General features: G+C 40.9%; 1 protein-coding gene across 1 annotated transcript; it reads right to left on the bottom strand.

Annotated features, from left to right (window-relative positions):
- asah1b (N-acylsphingosine amidohydrolase (acid ceramidase) 1b) lies at window positions 1-21418 on the bottom strand. The gene is made up of 14 exons (XM_067986828.1): window positions 21270-21418; window positions 17602-17648; window positions 16158-16248; window positions 14878-14964; window positions 14342-14420; window positions 10345-10419; window positions 9610-9655; window positions 8148-8292; window positions 5894-5948; window positions 5405-5486; window positions 2862-2993; window positions 2614-2737; window positions 2006-2062; window positions 1-795 (listed from the first exon to the last, which is right to left on the bottom strand). Exons 1-14 carry the CDS (start codon window positions 21336-21338, stop codon window positions 706-708), a joined length of 1179 nt encoding a protein of 392 aa, XP_067842929.1. The 5' UTR covers window positions 21339-21418; the 3' UTR covers window positions 1-705.
- Window positions 21419-24000: the final 2582 nt, after the last annotated feature.

Genomic DNA, 24000 nt, shown 5'->3' with positions numbered 1-24000 from the left:
TAAGCTTAGATCGTTTTATTCAAATCAGTTAAAACAGCTTTTTAATGGTCAGAAACAGCGTAAGTGATTTTGTACCACAAGTATGTTTACTGGTTTGAACAGTTGCAAGAATTGTAACCAGCTGCAAAATACAAATTTCTGCACCATTTCACTTCCAAACAATAAGCTACTTTACATGGCAATATAACACCACCACATTCAGTACAATTTACATTCTGCAGCCAGAAGTCTAAAAGATTTATTCTTTGGCCTCATGTAAAGCAAGTTAATACTAAATAAATCAACTCATTTCTTTTAAATGGAAATCAAAATAAGCAATGCATAGTTTTACTAGTAATGCCAAATCAAATAAGTTTACTGTTCGATGGGTAATACTGATTAGTTTCAATAGATTTTCATTATATAGAATTTTCTGACCACCACCATCCTCAAGTGCATTTTACCAGAAACAACCATCAATAGAAAAAAGGGTTCAAACAGAGGTACACCAAGTTAAACAATGGAATTCTTTACATTTAGTACTATACATTTGCATCTCAATATATTAAGTCAAGTGCTAGAGTCTGTTCAGATGTACCTAGGTTATTTCTTTGCGCATTATAGAATATCAGTGCCATCAGAAATGTAATATTGCATTTAGAAAGCAGCATATCTGCAGCTCGAACTGCCTGTGCATATTTGGATACAGCTGTCTTGTGCAGAGTTCTACCATGGCATACACGGGTCTGGACAGTCACGTAGATATGATTCAAATGTTCCTGCAGACACTTCCATCAGGGTAGTATATGTAGTCAACTGTGAAATGCAAACATTATTACAAAATCTTCTGGACTTCCTAGGTTGAACCCCAATACCTGCTGTGTATGATATTTATATGAATGGATTCGAGCAGGCAGCAAAAAAAAACACACAAAACCAAGTCACAAATTCAAAGACACAGATTCAAGTGGTAAAAGCATTGTATTCCACATTCAAGGAGGAATCTACCAGATGCTCTGTTCTCACTATAGAGATGAGGAAAGCCATTCAACCCATTCTTTCTGAAAGATCCAACAAAACCCTATCCAACTATTTTTAAAAAATTATTCCACAATTCTACTGAGAGGTTTGTTCTGTATGAAGAACTTCCCATCAGTCCAAAATTAGTCTTTTACTCATTTGAATCTGTGTTTCCTCATCCTGAGTGTTTGATTCTAGGGGTCAGTCATGTGTTGCTTCTTTGAGCCAATTCCAGAGCTTGAACGTCTGACCAGAACTGAAAGCAGTACTCAAGGTGTGGTCTGACCAGAGTGCTACACAGTTTGATCGTGACTTCTCTTCTGGTGTCTTGGTTATTATAGTTCAGCTTTGTCCTACCATATTTACAGTAAATTAATTGTCAGGTCAATTGGAGGATTGTGTTGTCATCAAATATTTCTGGCCAGGTAGAACTAGAATTATGGAAGTCCTGATGTGGGAATCGCATATTGTTCTAGGCTGGCAAAGGGAATAAAGAGATTTGGACAGGGATCAAGTTCTGAGGACAAAGAAAATCTGAACAGGACTAGAGATTCATTAATAAAATGACTTGAGACCATCCAATACTAACAGTACAATTCCTAGAATGGCAGAGATTATTGAACACCTCTCCACTAAAATAGAATTTAAAAAGAGCCATGACAGGAGCTCTGAATCAAATTCTTTTCTACAAGTCAGTTCTATTTTTAGTTTTGAGATTAAGCAGCATTGTTGAACACAAGTATTACCGATTTGAATTTCCAACAAAAGTGAGACTAGATACTACTAAAAACTTTAAAAATGGACCATTGGTGAAAGGAAACTTCATGTATAGACCAAAATACTGCTGCTCTGAGCTGAAACAAAGAAGCAACTAGCCAGTTCTAGAAAATAATTTGTGACCCAATATCATTAAACACTATCATATTTTTAAACTTTGCGTGAGTGTGGTGGGGGGCTGAAAAAAAGGAACAATCTAAAAATGGGACATATTTTAATTTGGACTCACCTTATTGAGAACAGGCTTTGTCGTCAAAACATCATAAATAGTTTCTAATGAAATATTCTGAAAAACACAATAGGCAATAAGAAATATATCCCCCTACATGTTTAACAAACAACTATCACAAACACTCTCCAGTTTATAGATACCTACAATTACCACTCCAATAAACAAAATTCTCTGTTGGGAGATGCCACCTTATCAGTGATATGAAGTATGTATTCACAAGGAAGTCACCAGCTCTGCCCAAAAAGCCATCAGGAACTGTTAACGTTGAAAGCAGGTTTCCATTTACTTAAAAAAAATCATTTCAAACTCATCTTTTCCCTCATGATTTTGCTGAATAGTTTGAGTTCCTCTTGATCAGCTTAATGTGTGCCATATACCCATACAACAGTCGAGCCTCGTCAGTGGAAATGAAAATAAAGCTAGAGTTTCATGAACTATTTTATTTATAATACTTCTGCTTGGATTTCATAAAAAGACACATGACTGAAAGAAAACAGACTGTTTGGTAAGGTAGTTATATATATGAAAATGTTGATTTTCAGCCACAATTACACTGTCATTCTAATGCACAGCTAGAAAATAGTAGTTAGCAAATAAGGACCTACTGCTTGTGTTGTTTGATTCATGCACTTCATTGCAGGAATTCTACGATTATCCAGGAACAGTGGGTCCTTCCAATGGTCATAGTTTGTTTCCAGCACATACCAGGTGCCCTGTTTAAGGTCAAGCCTAGTTTGTATACAAAACATGAATTAAAATCAGTCACTGACAAGTTTACTCTGAACCAATGTCCCACTTCTTTTAAAATGTAGAGCAGACAATATAAATTCCACTTCCATTTTGATGTACTTACTCCCAGATATCCAAACTAGCTTTCCTTGAGCGTGTGATTACACAACCTTCACCCGACTGGTTGCCACCTAGTATAAAGTATGCTGGTGCCAGCATTTCTGTATTGGCTAATTGATTCTTAGCTTGTGTGTAACTGTAAAATAAAGGCCATTATGTTTGGTGATTAAATACATCCATCAAATTCAAGTCAGACTGTTTACATCATTCTATGCTGGAATCTCTAATGTGAAATACAAAATTTATTTCATTCCACTGATTTGAGATACTCAGGTTGTCCCTCGTGGCATCTAATATTGCAACCATTTGATCACATTACAACCTTGTAACAAATATTTGTACTTATGACTCAATACTGCAGAAATCCTAGAGTATTATAGAAAGTGCAGGGGTGAAATTACAAAGGAAATTAGGAAAGCAAAGAGGGGGCATGTAAAATCAAGGAAAATCCAAAGATGTTACGTATTTACATAAAGAGCAAGCAGATAACTAAGGAATGTGTACAGCCTATTAGAGATCAAAAAGGTAACCTATGTGTGGAGGTGGAAGATGTGGGTATGGTTCTTAATGAATACTTTGCGTTTGTCTTCACAAAGGAGGGGGATGATGCATTGTAGTTAAGAAGGAGGAGTGTGAAATATCGGATGGAATAAACAGAGTGAGGGAGGAAATATTAAGGGGATTAGCAGCTTCGAAAGTAGATAAATTGCCAGGCCTGGATGAAATGTATCTCAGGCTGTTAAGACAAGCAAGGGAGGAAATAGCAGAGGCTCTGACCATCATTTTCCAATCGTCCCTGGCTACAGGCATGGTGCCAGAGGATTGGAGGACTGCTAACGTTATGCTGTTGTTTAAAAAGGATGAAAGAGATAGACCAAGTAATTACAGGCTAGTCAGCCTAACCTCAGTGGTGGGCAAATTATTGGAAACAATTCTGAGGGACAGTATTAATTGTCGTTTAGAAAGGCACGGATTAATCAAGGACAGTCAGCACGGATTTGTTAAGGGAAGGTCGTGTCTGACTGCTTGATTTGAATTTTTTGAGGCTGTAAAAAGGAGGGTCGATAAGGGTAGCACTTTTGATGTAGTCTACATGGATTTTAGTAAGGCTTTTGACAAGGTCCCACATGGCAGACTGGTCAGTAAAGTAAAAGCCCCATGGGATCCAAGGGAAAGTGCAAGTTGAATTCAAAACTTCTTGAAAGGAAAAAATTTGCAGGGCTCCAGGACCAGCTGGATTGCTCTTGCATAGAGCCGGCGCAGACTCGATGGGCTGAATGGCCTCCTTCCATGCTGTAACCTTTTTATAATTCTATGAAAATTGGCTCAGTGGCAGGAAGCAAAGGGTAATGGTCAACGGGCGTTTTTGTAACTGGCAGGCTATTTCCAGTGGGGTCCCTTGCTTTTTGTGGTATATATCAATGATTTAGACTTAAATGTAAGGGGCATGATTAAGAAGTTTGCAGATGATACAATAATTGGCCGTGTGGTTAATAGTGAGGAGGAAAGCTGTAGACTGCAGGAAGATATCAATGGACTGGTCAGGTGGGCAGAAAAGTGGCAAATGGAATTCAATCCGGAGAAGTGTGAGGTAATGCATTTGGGGAGGGCAAACAAGGCAAGGGAATACACAATAAATGGGAGGATACTGAGAGGTGTAGAGGAACAGAGGGACCTTGGAGTGCATGTCCACAGATCCCTGAAGGTAGCAGGGCATGTAGATAAGGTGCTTAAGGTGGCATACAGGATACTTTCTTTTATTAGCCGAAGCATAGAATATAAGAGCAGGGAGGTTATGCTAGAACTGTATAAAACACTAGTTACGCCACAGCTAGAGTACAGCGTACAGTTCTGGTCACATTACAGGAAAGATGTGATTGCACTAGAAAGGGTACAAGGGAGATTTATGGGGATGTTGCCAGGACTGGAGAATTTTAGCTATGAGGAAGATTGGATAGACTGAGGTTGTTTTGCTTGGAACAGAGGAGGCTGAGGGGAAATTTAATTGAAGTGTATAAAATTATGAGGGGCTTGGATAGAGTGGATAGGAAGGACCTATTTCCCTTAGCAGAGAGGTCAATAACCAAGGGGCATAGATTTGAAGTAACTGGTAGAAAGATTAGAAGGGAGCTGAGGAATTTTTTCACCTAGAGGGTGGGGGGGTGGTCTGGAACTCTCTGCCTGAAAAGGGTGGCAGAGGCAGAAACCCTCATTGCATTTAAAAAGTACTTGGATATGCTCCTGAAGTGCCATAATCTACAAGCGTTACAGACCAAGTGCTGGAAAATGGGATTAGGCTGGATAGCTCTTTTTCAGCCGGCACAGACACAATGGGCCGAATGGCCTCCTTCTGTCCGTAAATTTCTATCATTCTATGGCTCAAAGGCCATGGAGTTTGCCTTGAAGGGATTATTTCAAGCTGAAGGATCTATAGAACAGAAATTGCATTTCCTCATTCTGAAATAGTTCATTGATGAAGTGTACCTAAATCAGGAAGAGAAGGTGGCTATCTTCAAAATGTAATGCAATTTATGACAGTCACTATACCTGGTAGCATTCTCCAACACAGATCGGGTGAGGAAACTCATCCATATACCATCCCTTTTACCCAGTATCCATTCAATGATGCCTGCAAGTTAAGTCAGTAGCGATTTGAAAATGCTGACATTCTTTGTGTACATCAAACTTTTGTCCCACTTTGTGTTTTCTAACATGAATACCTTGCTTTTACACTTTTTCCAAGTGAAATGGAAAAAACTATGGTACAACACTTTACTAGTTATGGTAGATATGACGCTTAGATCACTTAAAATGACAATGACGTCAGGCTGTGGGACTGATTGATGTTTTTATTTAAACAGAAAATGTTCTTGCAGGTGATTAAATAAAATTTCTATAAACATTCCATATGATAGTACAAGTTTGTGTAGAATATTAAAGTCACCTTAAACGCAAGGAAAAATAAGTGCTAGATTAAATTGAAAGGTTCGGTTGAAATAGTTTGATTTTAATAGTCTGAATAGGAGGGCTCCTTACCAATATATCCTCCATCAATGCTGAAACGTTCATTCATTGTGAGTGTAAACATCCCCTGTAAAGAGACATCTGGGTTATCCATTACAGTAGGTCCAAAAATTCCACAGTACATTGCCTTGTAATTATTTTTAATCCTTTTAATATTGCTGGTGACAATGATTTTCAAACAGTCAGTTAGAGACAATGCCCTAATTTACAGTCTTACTCAGGCTAAAGGATGGCTGCTGAGAAATGTAAAGCTGTCACTGATCCAATAGGAGGCGCTTTTCTGAGGTTGCAGCAGAAGCAAATTGTTATATCTGATGTGGGAACTGTATGCTGATACTAGGTACCCCAAATGGAAAAGTGTTTTATTCCCCAGCACCAATATCCTTCATGACACCATGAGGTCCACAGCCTCACAAAGTTTTAAAAAAAGTATAATAAATGAAGGGCAGGGAGGAAAAGCATTGCTGTGTTGTAATTCATTGAAGTAATATTTCTTTCTCTCCAATATCAATTATATCTTGCAGACTTTTAAACTGATCAAATATTTTCTCAATATACTTGCAGAGCCAATCATGTTAATAACATTTTAGCATTTTATATCACAATAGATCATTTGCTGTTAATGATGTACTTGGTTATTCCAAATTTTTTAGCCACTCAAAACTTGGAGCTATTGGCTAATCAATGGATATCAAAACGGAAAATCAATTGTGTGCCAAGAATTCTGATAGTTCTTAATCTCAAATTTCTATTAATCATTTAGATCAGATGTCTAAACTGTGGCACATAGGCCACATGCAGCCCTGAAGCTTGGCAGTCCAGTGCTTCAAGCCCAGTCCTATCTGCGCTGATATTTTTTATTCGCTTGTTTGCCCTGTTTGAACTTAGTGAGCCTAAAGGTTTGGAAAGGGCTGCTCTTAGCACTGTTGCCTTACTGGTGAATAAGGCCTACATTCAAACACCAACTTGAGATATGCAAATTAATGGGAACATGGAATTTAAATTTTACAGCTGGCTCCTGAGGTTTCACAGTTCACACCTATCCTGGCTTAAGCGACAAAAAAGGTCATTTCTGATTTACATTAACATTGCTAAAGTTGACAACATCCTATCAGAAGGATAAGATCAACCCCAAGAGCTCGAACCAGCCTGTGTGATCACTTCAGATTCCTACCTGCAGCCTACTCTAAATGATTGCCCTCACAGCATTTGAGCCACATGCAAAGTGGACCTGTCCTTAGCTAACCAATTATATGCTTTATAATTGCCTCATTGTAACTTCCTGGCATAGCAGGCCGATATATTTACTTTGGCATTGTCCCATGCAAGAATGTAGCATAATCACCGACACCGACCAGTTGGGCCGAATGGCCTGTTTCTGTGCTGTAAATGCAATGTAATTCTACGTAACTGATGCAAGACTGGGGTGTCCAACCTTTTGGAGCATTAGGCCTGATCCATGTGTCATCATTAGCAAATGGGCTACATATGAGTAAATCACTTTTAAGTCAGGAAGAATCAACAATATGCCAAACTCCCAATCAATTCAGCTCAGTCTTTGGAAATGGCAGGGTCCATCTCCATTTCTGTTTAATCTCTTACTCAATTCTTTTCACATTCCCTTTTTTCCCCCACGTGTTTTACCCATTTCCTGTCCAACTGATAGGGAGGCAGAGGCAGCAGATATGGATGTGTGGGCGAGTATGTATTATTTTATATCACATACACCCACACATTTTTCTTTAAACAACACTAATTGGCAAACTCAGAGGTCACAGGATGGCTGGTGAGTTTTGAATCATGAAGTGAGAGGGGGTTTGCCCATCTAAAGTTAGTATTACACAAGTCACCAGCATGCTAGCTCTTCATCCTCCTATCCGACAAAGGGATTTATTCCAAATCTGTGACACTCTCAGAGGGGTACTGGTAAAGGGGTAGGGAAAGGAACCCATTCATCAAGAGGCATAACGACCATCCCCAACCTCCACAGGTAGAGGTCAATGCTCCCTTACGTCCCACAGGTACCAAACACAGGCTCAAACCTGAGACCATTGTCCCGTCTCCCCCACAGGATGTGAACTTCTGGCAGCCTCACTCATGGAAATAAGATTCTTTTTCCTTGGCAAATATCATTGACAAATATAGCATTATTTCTTGATCGAAAGAGATATACTACAGATGCTGTTAAAACAACCCATCTCACCAGTTCTTGCAGCTAATGTAGAAGGCAAAGACAGAAACAGTTTAGAATTCCTCAATAACTTACTGGTCTCATGCCAGTCAGCATTCCTACATATCCGGCAAAATTAGTGGACTTAAAGACGGTTCTGTTGTTCCTCTGGAAATCTAGATTAACCGCTAGAGGTTTAAGATATTCTGAAATTCTCCAGCTACTGTTTTTAAAATCCCAACTGCAACAGAGTGAAAAACAGAAGCATGATCAACACCTAGATTAATGTAATAACTACATTTTTTCCAAAACACTGGTATAGCATTGTCACAAATAAAAAGTTTCTCTCTCCCCCTCCCCCCCCAAAACAAAAGCAACCTCCACTATTATATTTTAGGTTTTGAGTCAGTAAAGTGTTTGAGCATTTTTAGCAGCCACAAATTTATACAGTGCCATAATAATTTTAAAGGATATACCCAGCAAATCATTTATGAATATAGTTAAGATCTAACAAAGCCTTTAACTTATTAACCATAGAATAGTATTGATGGGGGATAAATGTAGGACTAGTTCGAGGTTAGACAAGAACTCCTTCACATCACATTTGGCCTTTGTAAGCTGTTGGAGACTGTTCAAGTACACAATGATTGTAGATAGATGAGCCAATGCACTGACTGCTCCATCTAGGAAACTGTCATTTAAAAAAAAGTAGCTAATTGATTATTCTTTTCTCACCTCCCCCAACCCAACTGAAGACATCGACTCCTTGTTAGGATATGGCCCACAAGGCTGGGCATCCTCTGGGGTATCATCCAAGTAGCCATTATTCATGAGAATTACTAATCCTGTTTTCACATGCACACTTCCAGGAAAGTTAAGGAATGATGCTGAATAGTGATCAAGAGCAGGAATCATGGCTGACTTTTCCTCCCTTACTCACTCAGGATTCTGGGGCCAATTGTAATGCCCCTGTTGCCACTCTAGCTGAGAATAGTTAGCTCGCAACAGACTTGGGATTGAACCAGTGATCTTCCAGGTTAAACTATTCACTGAGCAAATTCAGTACAAACCAATTAGGCTTCTTCCTGGTCTAAAGAAGGAGTTTAAAATTTACTGAAACAAGTAGCCAAAAAGGGTGGTTCCCCTAGAGGAGAGGCCATCACCAAAACCAGGGCTGTGACTTCTCACTTCTTGAGGAAGAATATTATACACTTATAATGTTTAATCTAGAGTCATCTTTTCATGCTCTGAAATTTATATAAAAGGCAACTAATTTGTAAAGAAAAAAGGGTCAAAAAATATCCCAATGAAAAATATATATTCATAAATGTCTGGCTATCACAAACACAGACACTTTTCTACTTATTATTAGTGGTAAACCATTTCTGGTATCCGTTCTCTTCCTGCAACTTAGCATGTATAAAATCTAAAAATCTGAATCTAGCTATTTGAAGCAATGATGCTTGATACAAGATTATGATCAGATCTTAAAATGAAATTCACCTACCACTAACACTACCCGAAAAGGATTTAAAAAAAAATTAAATCAGGTTCTTACCCAAGGAACAATCCAAAGTCCAGATTTCTAGCATGGTACAATCTCCCTAAAAGTGAAAGTTAAATATATTCAGTTCTTCTACCAGTTTGGTCTCAACAATGCAGGCAATACAGATTGAAACCTTAGAATCTATTTGGCCCATTATCTCTCGCTTTCATAACCCATGGTAAAAGAAAACAAGATCCATTGTATATAGCAGGAAAGACATACAAATAATAGATTGAAGAAGTGAGCAGACTTTTGTAATTTGGGTTGTTGAACCTGTTGTGACACGAGGGCGACACTCAAAGGCTGTCAAATAACCCAAAGGACTACTAATTTTTTTTAATGCAGCGAGTTGTAATGAACTGGAATGCACTGCCTGAAAGGGTGATGGAAACAGATTCAATAGCAACTTTCAAAAAGGACTTGGATATACTTGAAGGGAAAAAATTTACAGGGCACTGGGGAAAGAGCAGGGGACTAGGATTAAATGGATAGCTCTTTCAAAGAGCCAGCACAGGCATGATGGGCCAAATAGCCACCTCCTGTGCTGTACCTACTATGATACTGTGATAAATAAAAAGTAAAAAAAAAAGTAAAAGTTCAAATATTTGAGATTCTTCTTGTTCTAAAAGCTTGTAGGAATATTTTTACTAATGAATTCAGTTAATTTCTTCACCTCTTGCTCTTCCTCCATGACAAAATGTGACCAACACAACCACAGTTGAGAAATATTTACAATTGCTGGCATACCTGCTTTATCTTCAGCTACGAGTGACGTGCACACTGTGAATACTTCATAGAAGATATTAAAGAGCATAATTTCCCCTGATTTTGGAAAAAAAATGGTTTAAGAAATAAAAGGAAATCTATCAGTTTGACATATCAGTTTAAACAGTCTTCCTAAATTCAGCAAATCATGTCCCCACTTTTTTCATTCTGAAGCTGTACTGAAGTTCCTTCTCCCTTTGGTTACTTTGGAGATCAAGGGGAGGAATGCTACTGCTGGGAACAAACACGCCTCCACTTTGGGCACATGTGTTAGCATCAAGCACTCCCATATCATGGCTGGAAAGCAGAATAAAACTCCCAATACACTGCCCTAACAATGGGCCATAACCCCAACCTCAAGAGCATCGCATACTGAAGTGAAATTTTCTGTTTCCAATACTAAGCTTCTTTATGGCATAGTTTGAGTGAGATCGAAATTAAACAGCAATGTGAAAGCAGCCTTGTGCTATAGGGGCTGCACTCACTATAAACTGGATTACGGCTGCCTAAATTCATTTCACCCAGAATCCTTCCAGGCAACAAAAGTAGAAGTTCTTCCCATTAAGCTCAGGCTTGATTCTAAAACTCCAGGATCAAAGCTCGAGTTGCTACGATGATTTGATGCATGGCAGAAAAGACTATTCAATACAACAATGGGGAATGGTGATCACTCCTGCTTGACCATAACCATTTAGCATAGCATCTACTGTACAGTGAAGTTACTCAGTCTGGTAACCAGGGGAACACATGATATATATGTGATTTCTTGCTATTTGTACATGAATTAACTGCAAGCAATGTTAGCAATTGTAACTGGGCTAAAATATGGCACAAGTTTGTAAAAAATCTTTGGTTATATGGTAAATGTAAACAATTACCTACAGAAACCTAGTTACTGCCTTTCTAACAGAGTTCAGAATTTTTCACTTAATAGTTGATCAGTAATTAGGTTTATAAAGTGTCAGTTGTAGGTTTTTCTTGATTCAGAGCATTAGGAATACAGTGCCACTGAGGATCATCACAATTCTTATGATCAGTTTATGCCTATTTTGTAAGTCTACATAACATTCACCGCTTCAAAGTAATTCATTATGTGAAGTTTGACATATTTTGATGCTATAAGGTGCTATTTAAATGAGAGAAAATTACAGCCCAAAACATATTATATCTAGTATAGCAGTTACCTAGGGATAATAGACAGTAATCTCAAGGAATGATTCACGTACCAAACTGGAAGAGCCAACTCTAGAGTTGTTTATAATGGTCACCTAGGCCAGCAGTGAGTGTAACAACTTCTAAAATGGGATTCAGTGGTGAGTAGGTGATGCGCTCTGGGTAAGTAGTACAGAACTATTACTTTTTAAATTGAACTGAAATTTAAGCTTAGACCTCAAACTACGTAACTGCATAACAGTTAATGGTAAATCAACTGCAAGTTGGTCACTGGCCAGGTGTTAGATACTGTGTGGCTGGAGGCTGACTGATCAGTTGAGACTGGCTTGTGTCCAAAAGGTATATAAAGAGTAGTTGCGCGAGCCCCAGCTCGAGCAGTGAGCACGTCACAGAATAAGGACTTCTAAAATGGGAATTTGGAGAGAATGGGTATTCAGTGATGAAGAAGGTGGCAAGTAGACTAGCTGATATTATATGTAAGTAATATAAAGTGAAGCAGAACAAATTAACTAAACCTAAAATGGCAGCACAGAAAAGGATAACGATAGGTCATTCCTGCAAGATATGAGATTCAAGAATCAGGTGTTGACTTGGGCAAACATCTGTGGGAAATGTCACACTGCTCAAGTTCAAAATCTCAGACCTTGAGGAGATGGATACAATCTGATACATCAGGGAGGGAGAAAAGTTTTTGGAATGAGAGTTTGAGAGAATAGTCACACCAGTGAGAATGGGAGCAGGCAGTGGAGGAGGAAAGATGGATGACTATCCCAGGAGCAGGGAAAGTCAGGAAGGAAAGGTTAAAATAAGTGGTCCCAGAGCAACTTATGCTCTCAGATTTGAAGGTCTAGCTACCTGGGGGGGAAAGGAGGATTCTGGGCTGGGCCGGGCCTCCAAATAAGAATCAATGGCACCAACAAACAAGAGATGGATTGAGGAGAAAGAGATTAGCAATAGTTAGAAATGCAGTAGTGATAGACTCTCTAACTATTGTATTCCCGACACAATCTTTTGCAGTCCAAACAGATAGTCGCAGACGCTTTGTTGCCTCCCAGATGCTAGGTATGGGACATGTTGAATAGACTAGGAAAGACTGTGCAAGGGCAGAGAGGGCGACCAGTCCTGGTGGTTCATGTGAGAGCCAATGATGTAGGTAAATACAGGCGTGAAGTCCTTCAAAAATTAATTTAAAAGATTAGAAAACAACCTTAGGAGCAGGGCTTCGCAATCTCAGGAACACTTCCCCAGCCATGCACTAAGAATAAGGAAGCACAGGAAGATTAGGGAAATCAATGCATGGCTAAAGGTGTGGTGTCAGGAAGAGGGATTGTATTTTTTGTTAGGAATTGGCACCAGTTCTAGGACAGATGGGAGCTGATCAACAAGTATGGGCTACATCTGAACAGGGAGGGTATTTATGGCAAAATGGGTAAATAGAGAAGTTACAAGTTATTTAAATGGGAAGGTGGGGGCTGAGAAAATAAAAACAACCAGGTCCAACTGATAGAGAACAGGGAAATAGATGAGGATAACACTCGAACATAATTTAGCAAGACTGAAGTGGAGTAGAGGAATAAAATCAAATGCACTAGTTATAAACAGGGGAAAAAAAACTGAAGGTAGAGAGTAGCTTAGGCAAAAAATGGGAAGAGGAGTACTTTTTAAAAAAAGCAAATGAAGGTTAAAATGCATGTATTGCAATGTGCAGAGTCTGGGAAATAAACTGGGGAAACTAGAAACTATTATTTTACAGGAAGATCTAGACTTAATGGCATTAACCAAAACCCGGCTGCAAACTGGACAAGAATGGAAAAGTATCAGGATATGATATATTTAGGAGCAGCAGAAAAGATAAGATGGAGGAGTGGTAATATTGGTTAGGAGGGAATACATGCTGTAAAGAGGGTTGATGTAGACAAGAAAGGCGCATAGACAGAATCAATATGGTTGGAGCTCAGATTAGAAAAACATATGGGTGCATTATAGACCTCCAAATTGTGGGAAGGAAATGGTAGAGTAAATCTGCAGTCAGATTAGAGAGACAAATAGGAACAAAATTATTGATCTGGGAGATTTTACTTATCCACTTATAGATTGGGACAGAGAGAGGGTAAATGGGAAAAAGGGAATGGAATTTCTAAATTTCATCACTTCTTCCTCAATAGTAGGTTAGTGGGCCTACAAGGGAGGAGGTATTGCTAGATACGTTTGAGTACTGAAATAGATCAGGTAGACAAGCAGCTTGGGAGTAGTGACCATAATATGATAAGGTTTAAGATCCAACCAGAAAGGGAAAAAAAAACAGTACAAAAAGTGGACCACCAGATTGGATTAAGGCAGATTTTAGAAAGATGAGTGAGCTAGCTGAGGTGAGGTGGAAGGAGAAATGGTCACATAGGACTATAGAGCAAGTGTGTTTTAAAAAGAAAAGATTGCAAATGTACAGAATAAGCATATTCCATGAAGAAAGGAAATTAGTTTCAGGAAGCCATGGATATAAGTTAGAAAACAATTACAACTGAAGAGGTCCTATAAGAATAATGAAAAAATTAAGAGAAAACAATTAGAAGTTGCCATCACAGATTTCAAAAGGTACAATTGTGCTCGACAAACCTAAGAATTCTTTGGGGAGGTAACAGACATAATAAGCTGGGGGAAATGCAGTGGATGTAGTGTGCATGAGACAACATTAATAAGCAACAAGGTCCACACTAATAGATCAAATCACTGTGATGCAATCTGATCCTGGAACAAACAGACAATTCCTATGACAAATAGTGTCTATTGTAAAGAGTGAGTATCATACCCAAAGGTACTCCTGACACATCTGCAATTCCCTTTAGTTCTTCATTAAATGGAGAAGGAAGCGTATCTACAAGCGGAGCCTGGAAGAAAGGATACATTTAAAATTTTTGCATGGTACAGAAATCTGATAATGTTGAAGATCATTGTGTCAGGTTCAATCTGTGCATCTTCCTCTCAAACTGGGCACTGAGGGACAAGTTAACTGGAACTGACTCAGCTTAAAATTAGTTTACTTGAAGTTGAGAACAAGAGACTCACAATGCTGGGATTCAAATGAGTTTATAAATAGAATTGGAGTATCCAAACAGTTGAAAGGCTGCAAAGATTCTTAAGCTGTCTTGGGTCTATCTGATACCACTCTATAGGCTCACCTCTCTCCAAGTGACAAAATGTGATAAGCAATAAACCATCTGAGCCTCAAAACTTCAGGGTTGCTACAGACAAGGCAATCAAATGGTCATTTACAGAATAGTCCCTTATCATTTTCAAATGTGTAAATCTTGTTTTTTGGAACCAAAATCAAAAACACATCCTTACCAAACCTTTATCGACTAGTTCAATCAATTTGCCGCTAGGGAAGAAATCGTTCGCCAAGTCTTTTATCACCTGGATTAAATTGGTCAGCTGAAATGAATAAATGAACCAGTAAAATTGTTTTGTAAGGTTTCGTATTATTTGAATGTGCTATAAAATTACAAACTAGCTAAACACTTCACAGCATCAAGTTATACAAATTTGTGCCACAGATACTGGCAGCCTTCTTCAAAGATTTATTTTTCTAGCAGATGACACAACCAGGTCTTTGTTGAATCAGACACAGCAAGGGAGTGATTTCAGGGGGGGGGGGGGGGGGGAGGAGAAGAGGGGAGAGGGGAGAAAGAGGAAGAGGAGATAGGGAGGATCCTTAATGAGATCCAGCTTTTTCAAAAAGGCCCAGGAAAACAAGGTTCACTTATTTTAAAGAAAAGTTTTATGGTAGCCTTCCTGCACTGTCAATGAGCAAGCAGTTTATTATAATATTTTAGAACATGCACCAACATTTTACACTTATGCTCAAGTACAGGTCATGCTTAAAACAGAAGCTGAAGCACATTAAACTAATCTCTTTTCAAAATGCACAAGGAAAGCAAATGTTAGTGATTATTGTAGATTTAAATTATAAAAGGCTTCAATTTTACTCAAAACTAAAAATTAGTTACACAATTTCAGATTTGAAGACAATTAAAGTTAACCACAAACAGATTTATATTCTAAAAGGAATACTTAGCACCACCTTTGCAAATGTTATTACTTTAATGATCCATATATTGTTACCCATCACTTAAAGCTGTTCAATCCATTATAAACATATTCCAGTAAAATATTGCCCATTTCTCTCTCTCCCTCTTCCTCTCTTTTGTTACCAGTTTCCTTCCCTTCTCCATCCCACTGGGGTACAGTTGTTTGGGTGCTGGAGGTTCTCGGGTACCTTGTTCCAGTTGCCATATTTATGTGTGAGCCTAGACAGTGAATGTTTTGTTTGATTGTAAGGAATCCCAGTCAAGACTGACCTCACTGAACAAAGACATGCATTTTCAGCTGGGGGGGGGGTGCGGGCAGGGAAGAGAGCTGTTGCTGGGTAGCAGAGGCCAATTTTATTGCCCTTAACACCATTCTGGTAGACATCAGTTAACTCTGTACTATGGAAGTTCAAACCTGAGTCTTGGTCTCTGCAACTCAGCTACTCTCAATGAACAAACTCAAAGTATCAGAGAAAGTCAACTGTATTGTTTATTTCTATAGTAGAAAAGTACCTAGACAAGATGGTGGTCACATACCTCCACTTTCTTATCCATAATCAATTGGTTCCATCTTATATGTGGAGCAGAATCAAGATTTATCTTGTACCAAGGAACAAGGCCTTTAAACCTGTGAACACACACAGTAGTGCCTATTTTATTACAATGCTGCATTAAACAGAAAAAAGTGTTTGTTCCACAGTATACTGATAGTACAACCAGATAGCCTGTAAATATTCAAGATACCCCAATACATTTTCTGATGTCCATTCAATTGCTGATCTCCCTGATTCAGGATTTAATATATCAATTTTATAGTCTTATTTTAAACTATATTATAAAGAGCCAAAGAACTAAAAAAAATACAAGGACTGTTTCAACATCATCTACACTGCAATGGGTTTCAGCTAACCCTTAAAAAGGCAATACATGCTGAGACACTGTTGCAAACAAAAATGTAATATCAACTTTGTACTCAAAATAAGGAAGATTCTATCTATAATTCTTGAATTAGACTTCATTAAAATTACAAATGTGCGGGGGGGGGTTTATAAAAGACATGCATTTTGAATGTTGTTTGTGTCAACATTGATGGTGGTAAAGTTACCAACACCATTCTCCGACCAAACATCTTTAAAGGCTACCATGGCAGAATTTCCTCTCTCTGTTTTTTTTGGGTTTTTTGGTTTTTTTTTGGTGATTTGTATATTCGGAGACCTTGCAGGTAACACCTGTCTGTCTGCACACTTATTGCCTTGGCAACGGGCAGTTGAAAAGACTGTCTGTAATCACCAAGCATTGTTCTGTGAATTATAAATGCGATTTCATTTCGAGGATTTCATTTCCAACAACGTTCACCTGAGGAAGGAGGAAGCCTCCGAAAGCTTGTGAATTTAAAATAAAATTGCTGGACTGTAACTTGGTATTGTAAAATTGTTTACAATTGTCAACCCCAGTCCATCACCGGCACCTCCACATCATGGCAGAACAGATTCAAGAACTCATCTGGGATTAGGAATGGGTGAATTTGCCACCTTTTCAGTAACAGCTTGGACCCAAATACAAGATTCAATTCAGTATCCCAAAAGCCTTAGACAGAGGAACACGTTTTTTGAAGTGCTAGAAAAAGCTATGTTAAATTCTTATATAGGCCATTTCTATTTGATGAAAAAATATGGATAAACACTTCAAAAATACCTCAACTTTATAAGGTTCAGAGTAAAATAAACAAAAAGCAGAAAGCTCAAACTCTTTTGTATCACACTTTTCACAGCACTCAGACAGCTGTACAGAAGGGACTATTGCATTTTTCTAGCAACTATGTCCTGAAGGTGATGAAAGTATCTTTTTCTGGAATGATCATACCCATGAATTTTGTGTCAGTGTTAAAAAAAGGTGCCACTTAATTAACTAGATTTTGTGGAGTGAAAAATTGCACAGGAAAATTCTAAAATATTTCCATTAACAATATTTGAGTACTTACGTGGGACCAGCTGGTGGGTATGTGCCTCTTCTGCAATCTTCAGTATACTGCACAAAGAAAACAGGATTTTGAAAATCCGGAACATTCCCTTCATATTAAACAGCACTGTAGGAGAACCTTCACTGCATGGACTGCAGCGGTTCAAGAAGGTGGCTCACCACCACCTTCTCAAGGGCAATAAATGCTGGCCTTGCCAGCGACGCCCACATCCCATGAACGAATAAAAAAATTTGAATGGTTTTTAAAATATTCTCCAAGTACAAATTCTGTTCCAAGTTTATTCTGCATGTTACAGAAGCCAATGTTAGCAATTTAATTTGTTTGTTTTATAAACCAACACAGGTAGAGAACAGTAGGAAGCAAGTGACAGAATGGTAAAAGCAGAAAAAAGGACTAGGAGTCCCGCTCCACTGGTGGAAATCCTGGAGTCAGGGTGATTTACGTAGGAAGGGTGGTGGGTCAGGAATTTCAGAATAACACCTTGCCACATGGTTAAGGGACCGTCCATAGGTGCTTAGAAATTTTTTTTTTAAAAACAAATTCAAAATTGCCATTAGGAAACCAGCCTTTGACAGAGTTTTGAACGCCAAGATCTGGTACAGACACGGCAAGTATATCTGCACCATGCAAGAGTTCTCAAGTGTTGGACACAATGGAGACAGAACTGACAGAATTTCTCATGAATAATGTAATTCCCCAATCCCTCCACTTCTAGCAACATCCATGAAAGAAGCATCTGTTCCCAGTTCTGGTGTAATTTGGCAGTGTTTACAAGGTAAACACGTGGAAACGTCGTACCTCACAGGAAATACTGTAATACACAAACACAACCAGACCCTGAAATGGCTGAAAATCCATAAGTGACCAGAGGTATCATCATCCCTGGATCTTTTGCTTAAATTTGCGCCACCGGGAGCCAAGTAGGCAGAATCTGGACTTTGATCGCCCCCCATCCCAATCCTTAGCTTAGCCTCGCCCCATGAGCCATGGAAAAAACACAACAGAAATCCATTAGAATGATACCAGGACTCAAGAGGTTATAGTTATAAAGAAAGGCTTGAAACATTGGAGCTCTTTTCTTTGGATCAGAGAACATTAAGGGGAATATAATTATGAAAGGTTTTGAGAATATAAACAGTGACATATTATTTCGACTGGTTGGAAAATCAGTTTAAGCGGCATTGACCCAATGTCATCCCTAGCACGAAGGCGCATACACACACATACACAAAGATTACAGTAAATAGCTCCCACTGAAGAGTTAACATGACCACAGCCAAGCTAGATGGGCAGAATGGCCAGCTTCTGTGTTGCAATTTCTATGAAGTGAGAATCATATTCCTGCATCAGAATTTTTTTCACTTCCTTATTTCAGCATATTTTCCACAACCCACTCACAACTCAACGGTCACATAGCTTCAAGAATTCAGATTTAGATCCCATCCAACTGAACAAGTCTAAGTGGGAAGTTGGAGCACAGCATAGTGATCATAGTCAATGCAGCCAGTGTGAACAAGACACGTCAGCGCAGTGAACATCAGCCTAGTCCTGGTTACCTCGACTCCAGGAGGGTAATGTTACAAATCCACAGTGAGCAAGAAGTTTAATTTGCCAACTGCATACTTTGGCACATGATGTGTTACTCCACCACTTTGAGCACAATGCCGTAAAGTCAGTAACACTATACCGAGATTTTCACATTGGGCCAAATTTTGCTGTAGCAGGGCATCTAACGGCATTTGCCGTTAGTTAGGCTTGCCTGTTTAGGTTTTTAAACCTTTTTGCGTGGCAAGTTGCTGAAAGTGCAAGCTGATAAGGGCGCAGCGGGGGTATCTGGGACCCGAGTGAACAGGGCAACCAATAGGGTATTTCCTTAACCAATCAAATTGAAGGATTGCGAAATTAACAGCACAAGGACTGAGAAGAAAGTGTAAATTAGAGTGGGTGAATTCAATGTCAAATCAGATACAGAAAGAGAAATAAGAAGGAAAGAAAGATTGGACTGAGGGAGATAAAAGGAAAATAAAAATAAAAATTTTTAAAATCTAACAAATACCTGAAGGAATGAGACTCTACACTTGTAATAGTTAATTTTCAGTGTCAGTGAGGTTGATTGGCAGTAATTAACATCACATTGTTAAAAGGGTACTTAGATTGGAATGGATAAGACTTAATTTTCTGTGATGAGTTTAGTTCTTATCTACCACGCAAATACAGCAACTTCACACCGTTCAATGCATTTCAATGGTGAGGCAGACAGCGAGATGCGTTTTTGCGAAGCTAACGGCGGAGCGGCACAACTCGGACAGCAACTTTAGATATTTGCATTCAACTGCACACCTGCCCCTCGCTTGAAGTTGCTATACCATTTACGCATAAATAAGAGCGAATGCCATTAGCCTCGCTGTTATTTTGACAGCAAAATTTGGCCCATTATGTTTACGCTGCTACAAGAGAAATAATTTATTTGTTCTCCCCACAGAAACTGACTCAACTGCTGAGTGTTTACAGCATTTTCTGTTTTTTGCTTTCATTTACGTTTCTAAAGTATTCATTACATACACTATCTCAGACAGCTTTACAGGACTGTGGAGAGCAAATGGACATCAAACAGGGGAAAAATATAGCTTTAAAATTCTATCAAATGGGTTTTTGCATTGTGCCCATTAAGCAGGACAAGTTCAATTTCATTATTTAGTTGAAGTAATTTATAACTTGCATTTGAATAGCATCTTTAATGTAGTAAAACATCCCAAGGTGCTTCACAGGAGCATAAACAGACAAAAATTGACACCTAGCCAAAGAAGGAGCTATTAGCACAGATGCCTAAAAGTTTGGTCAAAGAGGTAGGTTTTAAAGAGCATCTTAAAAGGTGGAGAGGAAATCCCAGAGCTTAGGGCCTCAGTGGCTGAAGGCACAGCGTCCAATGGTGAGCAAGAGAAGTGGGGAATTGACAAGAGGTGAGAGTTGGAGGAATGCAGAGTTCTCCGAGGGTTGTAGGTCATAGAGATAGGGAGGGGCGAGGCCATGGAGGGATTTGAACAAGGATGAGAATTTCATAATGGACCGGGAGCTAATGTAAGTCAGCAAGCTCAGGAGTGATGGGCAAAAGGGCCTTGGTGCGAGTTAGGATATGTGCAGCAGAGTTTTGGGTGAGCTCAAGTTTATGGAGGGTGGAAGATGGGCAACCAGCCAGGAGAGGATTGGGATAGTCGAGTCTGGCGCGATCAAAGGCGTGGATGACTAAGAAACAATTACATAATAAATTTCAAAAGCGGCACAAATGACAAGAGGCGAAGTTCCGGTGAAGGCAATGGAAAGTTAAACGACATCTGGAAAATTACCACAGAAGAATACAATATCAGGCCAGTTTTAGCCAACTCCTAAATACGATCTACAGTTTTTTTTTTAAATGTTGGGAACTGCGCAATTGGGAAAAAAATAACAAAAAACGAGAAGGTCCAAGAAGTTCTCCCACCAACCCCTTCAAGTATTTATGAGAAGTATTTTTGTCAAAAACACCTATTTTAAACATCACAACCTCTCCTGCTCAGTGGCAGCGGCCGTTAATAGTTTAAAACTCCCCCGTCCGCCCCAGTGTTGTACAATTCCGGCCCCGGAGCAGCGCTCCCCCGTCTCCGCGGCCCCCAAAATAACACCTCACTCACCGGCGGCACGAACTGCGCCAACGTGAAGCCGGCCAGCACCAGGTAACAACAGCCCGCCTGCAGCCTCATCCCGCCGGCCGACACCACTCCCCGAACACCCGCACTCTCCTCACTCCGACTCTCCGAACCTCCTCACTCCCCGCCCCTCGCACTCCGAACCTCCTCACACCCCGCCCTCCGAACCTCCTCACTCCCCGCCCCTCCTCACTCCGAACCTCCTCACTCCCCGCCCCTCCTCACTCCGAACCTCCTCACTCCCCGCCCCTCGCACTCCGAACCTCCTCACACCCCGCCCCTCGCACTCCGAACCTCCTCACTCCCCGCCCCTCCTCACTCCGAACCTCCTCACTCCCCGCCCCTCACACTCCGAACCTCCTCACTCCCCGCCCCTCACACTCCGAACCTCCTCACTCCCCGCCCCTCACACTCCGAACCTCCTCACTCCCCGCCCCTCACACTCCGAACCTCCTCACTCCCCGCCCCTCGCACTCCGAACCTCCTCACTCCCCGCCCCTCACACTCCGAACCTCCTCACTCCCCGCCCCTCCTCACTCCGAACCTCCTCACTCCCCGCCCCTCCTCACTCCGAACCTCCTCACTCCCCGCCCCTCGCACTCCGAACCTCCTCACTCCCCGCCCCTCCTCACTCCGAACCTCCTCACTCCCCGCCCCTCACACTCCGAACCTCCTCACTCCCCGCCCCTCCTCACTCCGAACCTCCTCACTCCCCGCCCCTCACACTCCGAACCTCCTCACTCCCCGCCCCTCACACTCCGAACCTCCTCACTCCCCGCCCCTCCTCACTCCGAACCTCCTCACTCCCCGCCCCTCCTCACTCCCCGCCCCTCACACTCCGAACCTCCTCACTCCCCGCCCCTCGCACTCCGAACCTCCTCACTCCCCGCCCCTCACACTCCGAACCTCCTCACTCCCCGCCCCTCGCACTCCGAACCTCCTCACTCCCCGCCCCTCCTCACTCCCCGCCCCTCGCACTCCGAACCTCCTCACTCCCCGCCCCTCGCACTCCGAACCTCCTCACTCCCCGCCCCTCGCACTCCGAACCTCCTCACTCCCCGCCCCTCCTCACTCCCCGCCCCTCGCACTCCGAACCTCCTCACTCCCCGCCCCTCGCACTCCGAACCTCCTCACTCCCCGCCCCTCCTCACTCCGAACCTCCTCACTCCCCGCCCCTCCTCACTCCCCGCCCCTCGCACTCCGAACCTCCTCACTCCCCGCCCCTCGCACTCCGAACTCCGCCCCGGGAGCTCGTGACAGTGACTGCAAAACACCACCGCACCCGGGAGGGGGAACGGAGAATTCACCGCCTCGGCCAACAAGCAGCAATACACAAGCAATAAATCCAACGGATCTGTAATTTCACAGCGACGATCTGTTCTTATCGTTAGCAATCTGTGGGCCAACAAGTTGTGAATGAAAAGAGTTTCCCCCCTCCCCTTCCCTTCTACACAGTTTGGTTGAGCCCAGTGAAACACATGATAAGGGTTATTACAGCGAAAGTCCTGCGGTTTGCTCATTCACTGGACTCCTCCCATGGGACGGGGAGAGTGTGTGGTGTCATGGAGAGTGACATTGGTCACCAGCAAGAATATGAAGTTACTAAACCATGCAACAGGAAAATGGGTTATTTTCATTCCTAATGAGTGACAATAGGAAGGTCTGAAATTAGATATGTGAATTTCTAACATGCCCTGTTAAACTGTGCGTCACTATGAAACGTAATCAGCACCCCAGTATGCTTAAATGGGTTCAATCATCTCGCTCCTAACATTTTCCCTGGTGTTAACAGCTCTATAAATGTTGAGGTGTGATCTGGCCATCAAATAAAGTCCAGTGGTTCTAACTATAACCTTTAAGAATGTGTGAAAATATTGTGTGTTACTGAAGTTACACACATGACAACCAGTCATTCAAACCATTATTTACATGCAGCTTCCAATTTTGCATCACATCTAATAATACAAACTGAGGGTGTATTACAGGACAGTAACACTTCAAGGAGTTCAGATCAAGTCAATGACATTTAAATCTCTAAAATTTATTGCCTTCATACTTCATTCTATAAGCTGCATAAAAAATTTGGAATTTTCAGATGTCATTATCAATAGGCCAAAATTTTCCCTAAGTACTGTAGAATCATAGAATGATACAGCACAAAAGGGGGGCATTTGGCCCACCATGCCTGTGCCGACTCTGAAAGAGCTGTAATAAAAACAGAAAATGCTGGAGAAGCTCTGCAAGTCAGGCAGCATCTGTGGAGAAAGAAACAGAGTTAACGTTTCAGGTCAGTTCCTCCAGTCCAAAAAACAACCGTTCATGACTACTCTATGTTTCGTGTCATTTAGCCAATTTCATACCTATGCTGCTATTGCTCCTTTTATTCCACGGGCTTCAATTTTGCTGACAAGCCTATTATGTAGATGAGAAATAGGAGGGGGTCAGGTGTAAAGGTGTAGGAGCTGGAAGAGAAGCCATTGCACGTGATTCTCTGGCTACGAATGGGTAGATAAGAATGGAACCAGGCGAGCATAGTCCCACCCAGCTGGACGACGGAGGAGAAGCATTGGAGGTGGATGGTGTCGTCAATTGTGTCAAAGCTGCAGACAGGTTGAGAAGGATGAGGAGGGATAGTTTACCACGATCACAGTCACATAGGACTGGTCTTCACCATGGTTATCTAAACAGATAGTGGTCATTATTCACATGTGACCCT

The sequence above is a fragment of the Heptranchias perlo genome, chromosome 1 (genome assembly GCF_035084215.1).
Source record: "Heptranchias perlo isolate sHepPer1 chromosome 1, sHepPer1.hap1, whole genome shotgun sequence".
NCBI classification, from domain to species: Eukaryota; Metazoa; Chordata; class Chondrichthyes; order Hexanchiformes; family Hexanchidae; genus Heptranchias; species Heptranchias perlo.
This window is presented reverse-complemented; position numbering and strand designations above follow the sequence as displayed.

Bases quoted from the DNA above. Each gene is read 5' to 3' on its own strand.
- asah1b (XM_067986828.1), bottom strand. From the start codon at position 21,338: ATGAGGCTGCAGGCGGGCTGTTGTTACCTGGTGCTGGCCGGCTTCACG. The intron at 16,249-17,601 runs GTAAGTACTCAA...GTGTGTTCACAG, and splicing joins TACCCACCAGCTGGTCCCAC to GTTTAAAGGCCTTGTTCCTT. The intron at 8,293-9,609 runs GTAAGAACCTGA...ACTCTGTTGCAG, and splicing joins GACTTTGGATTGTTCCTTGG to TTGGGATTTTAAAAACAGTA.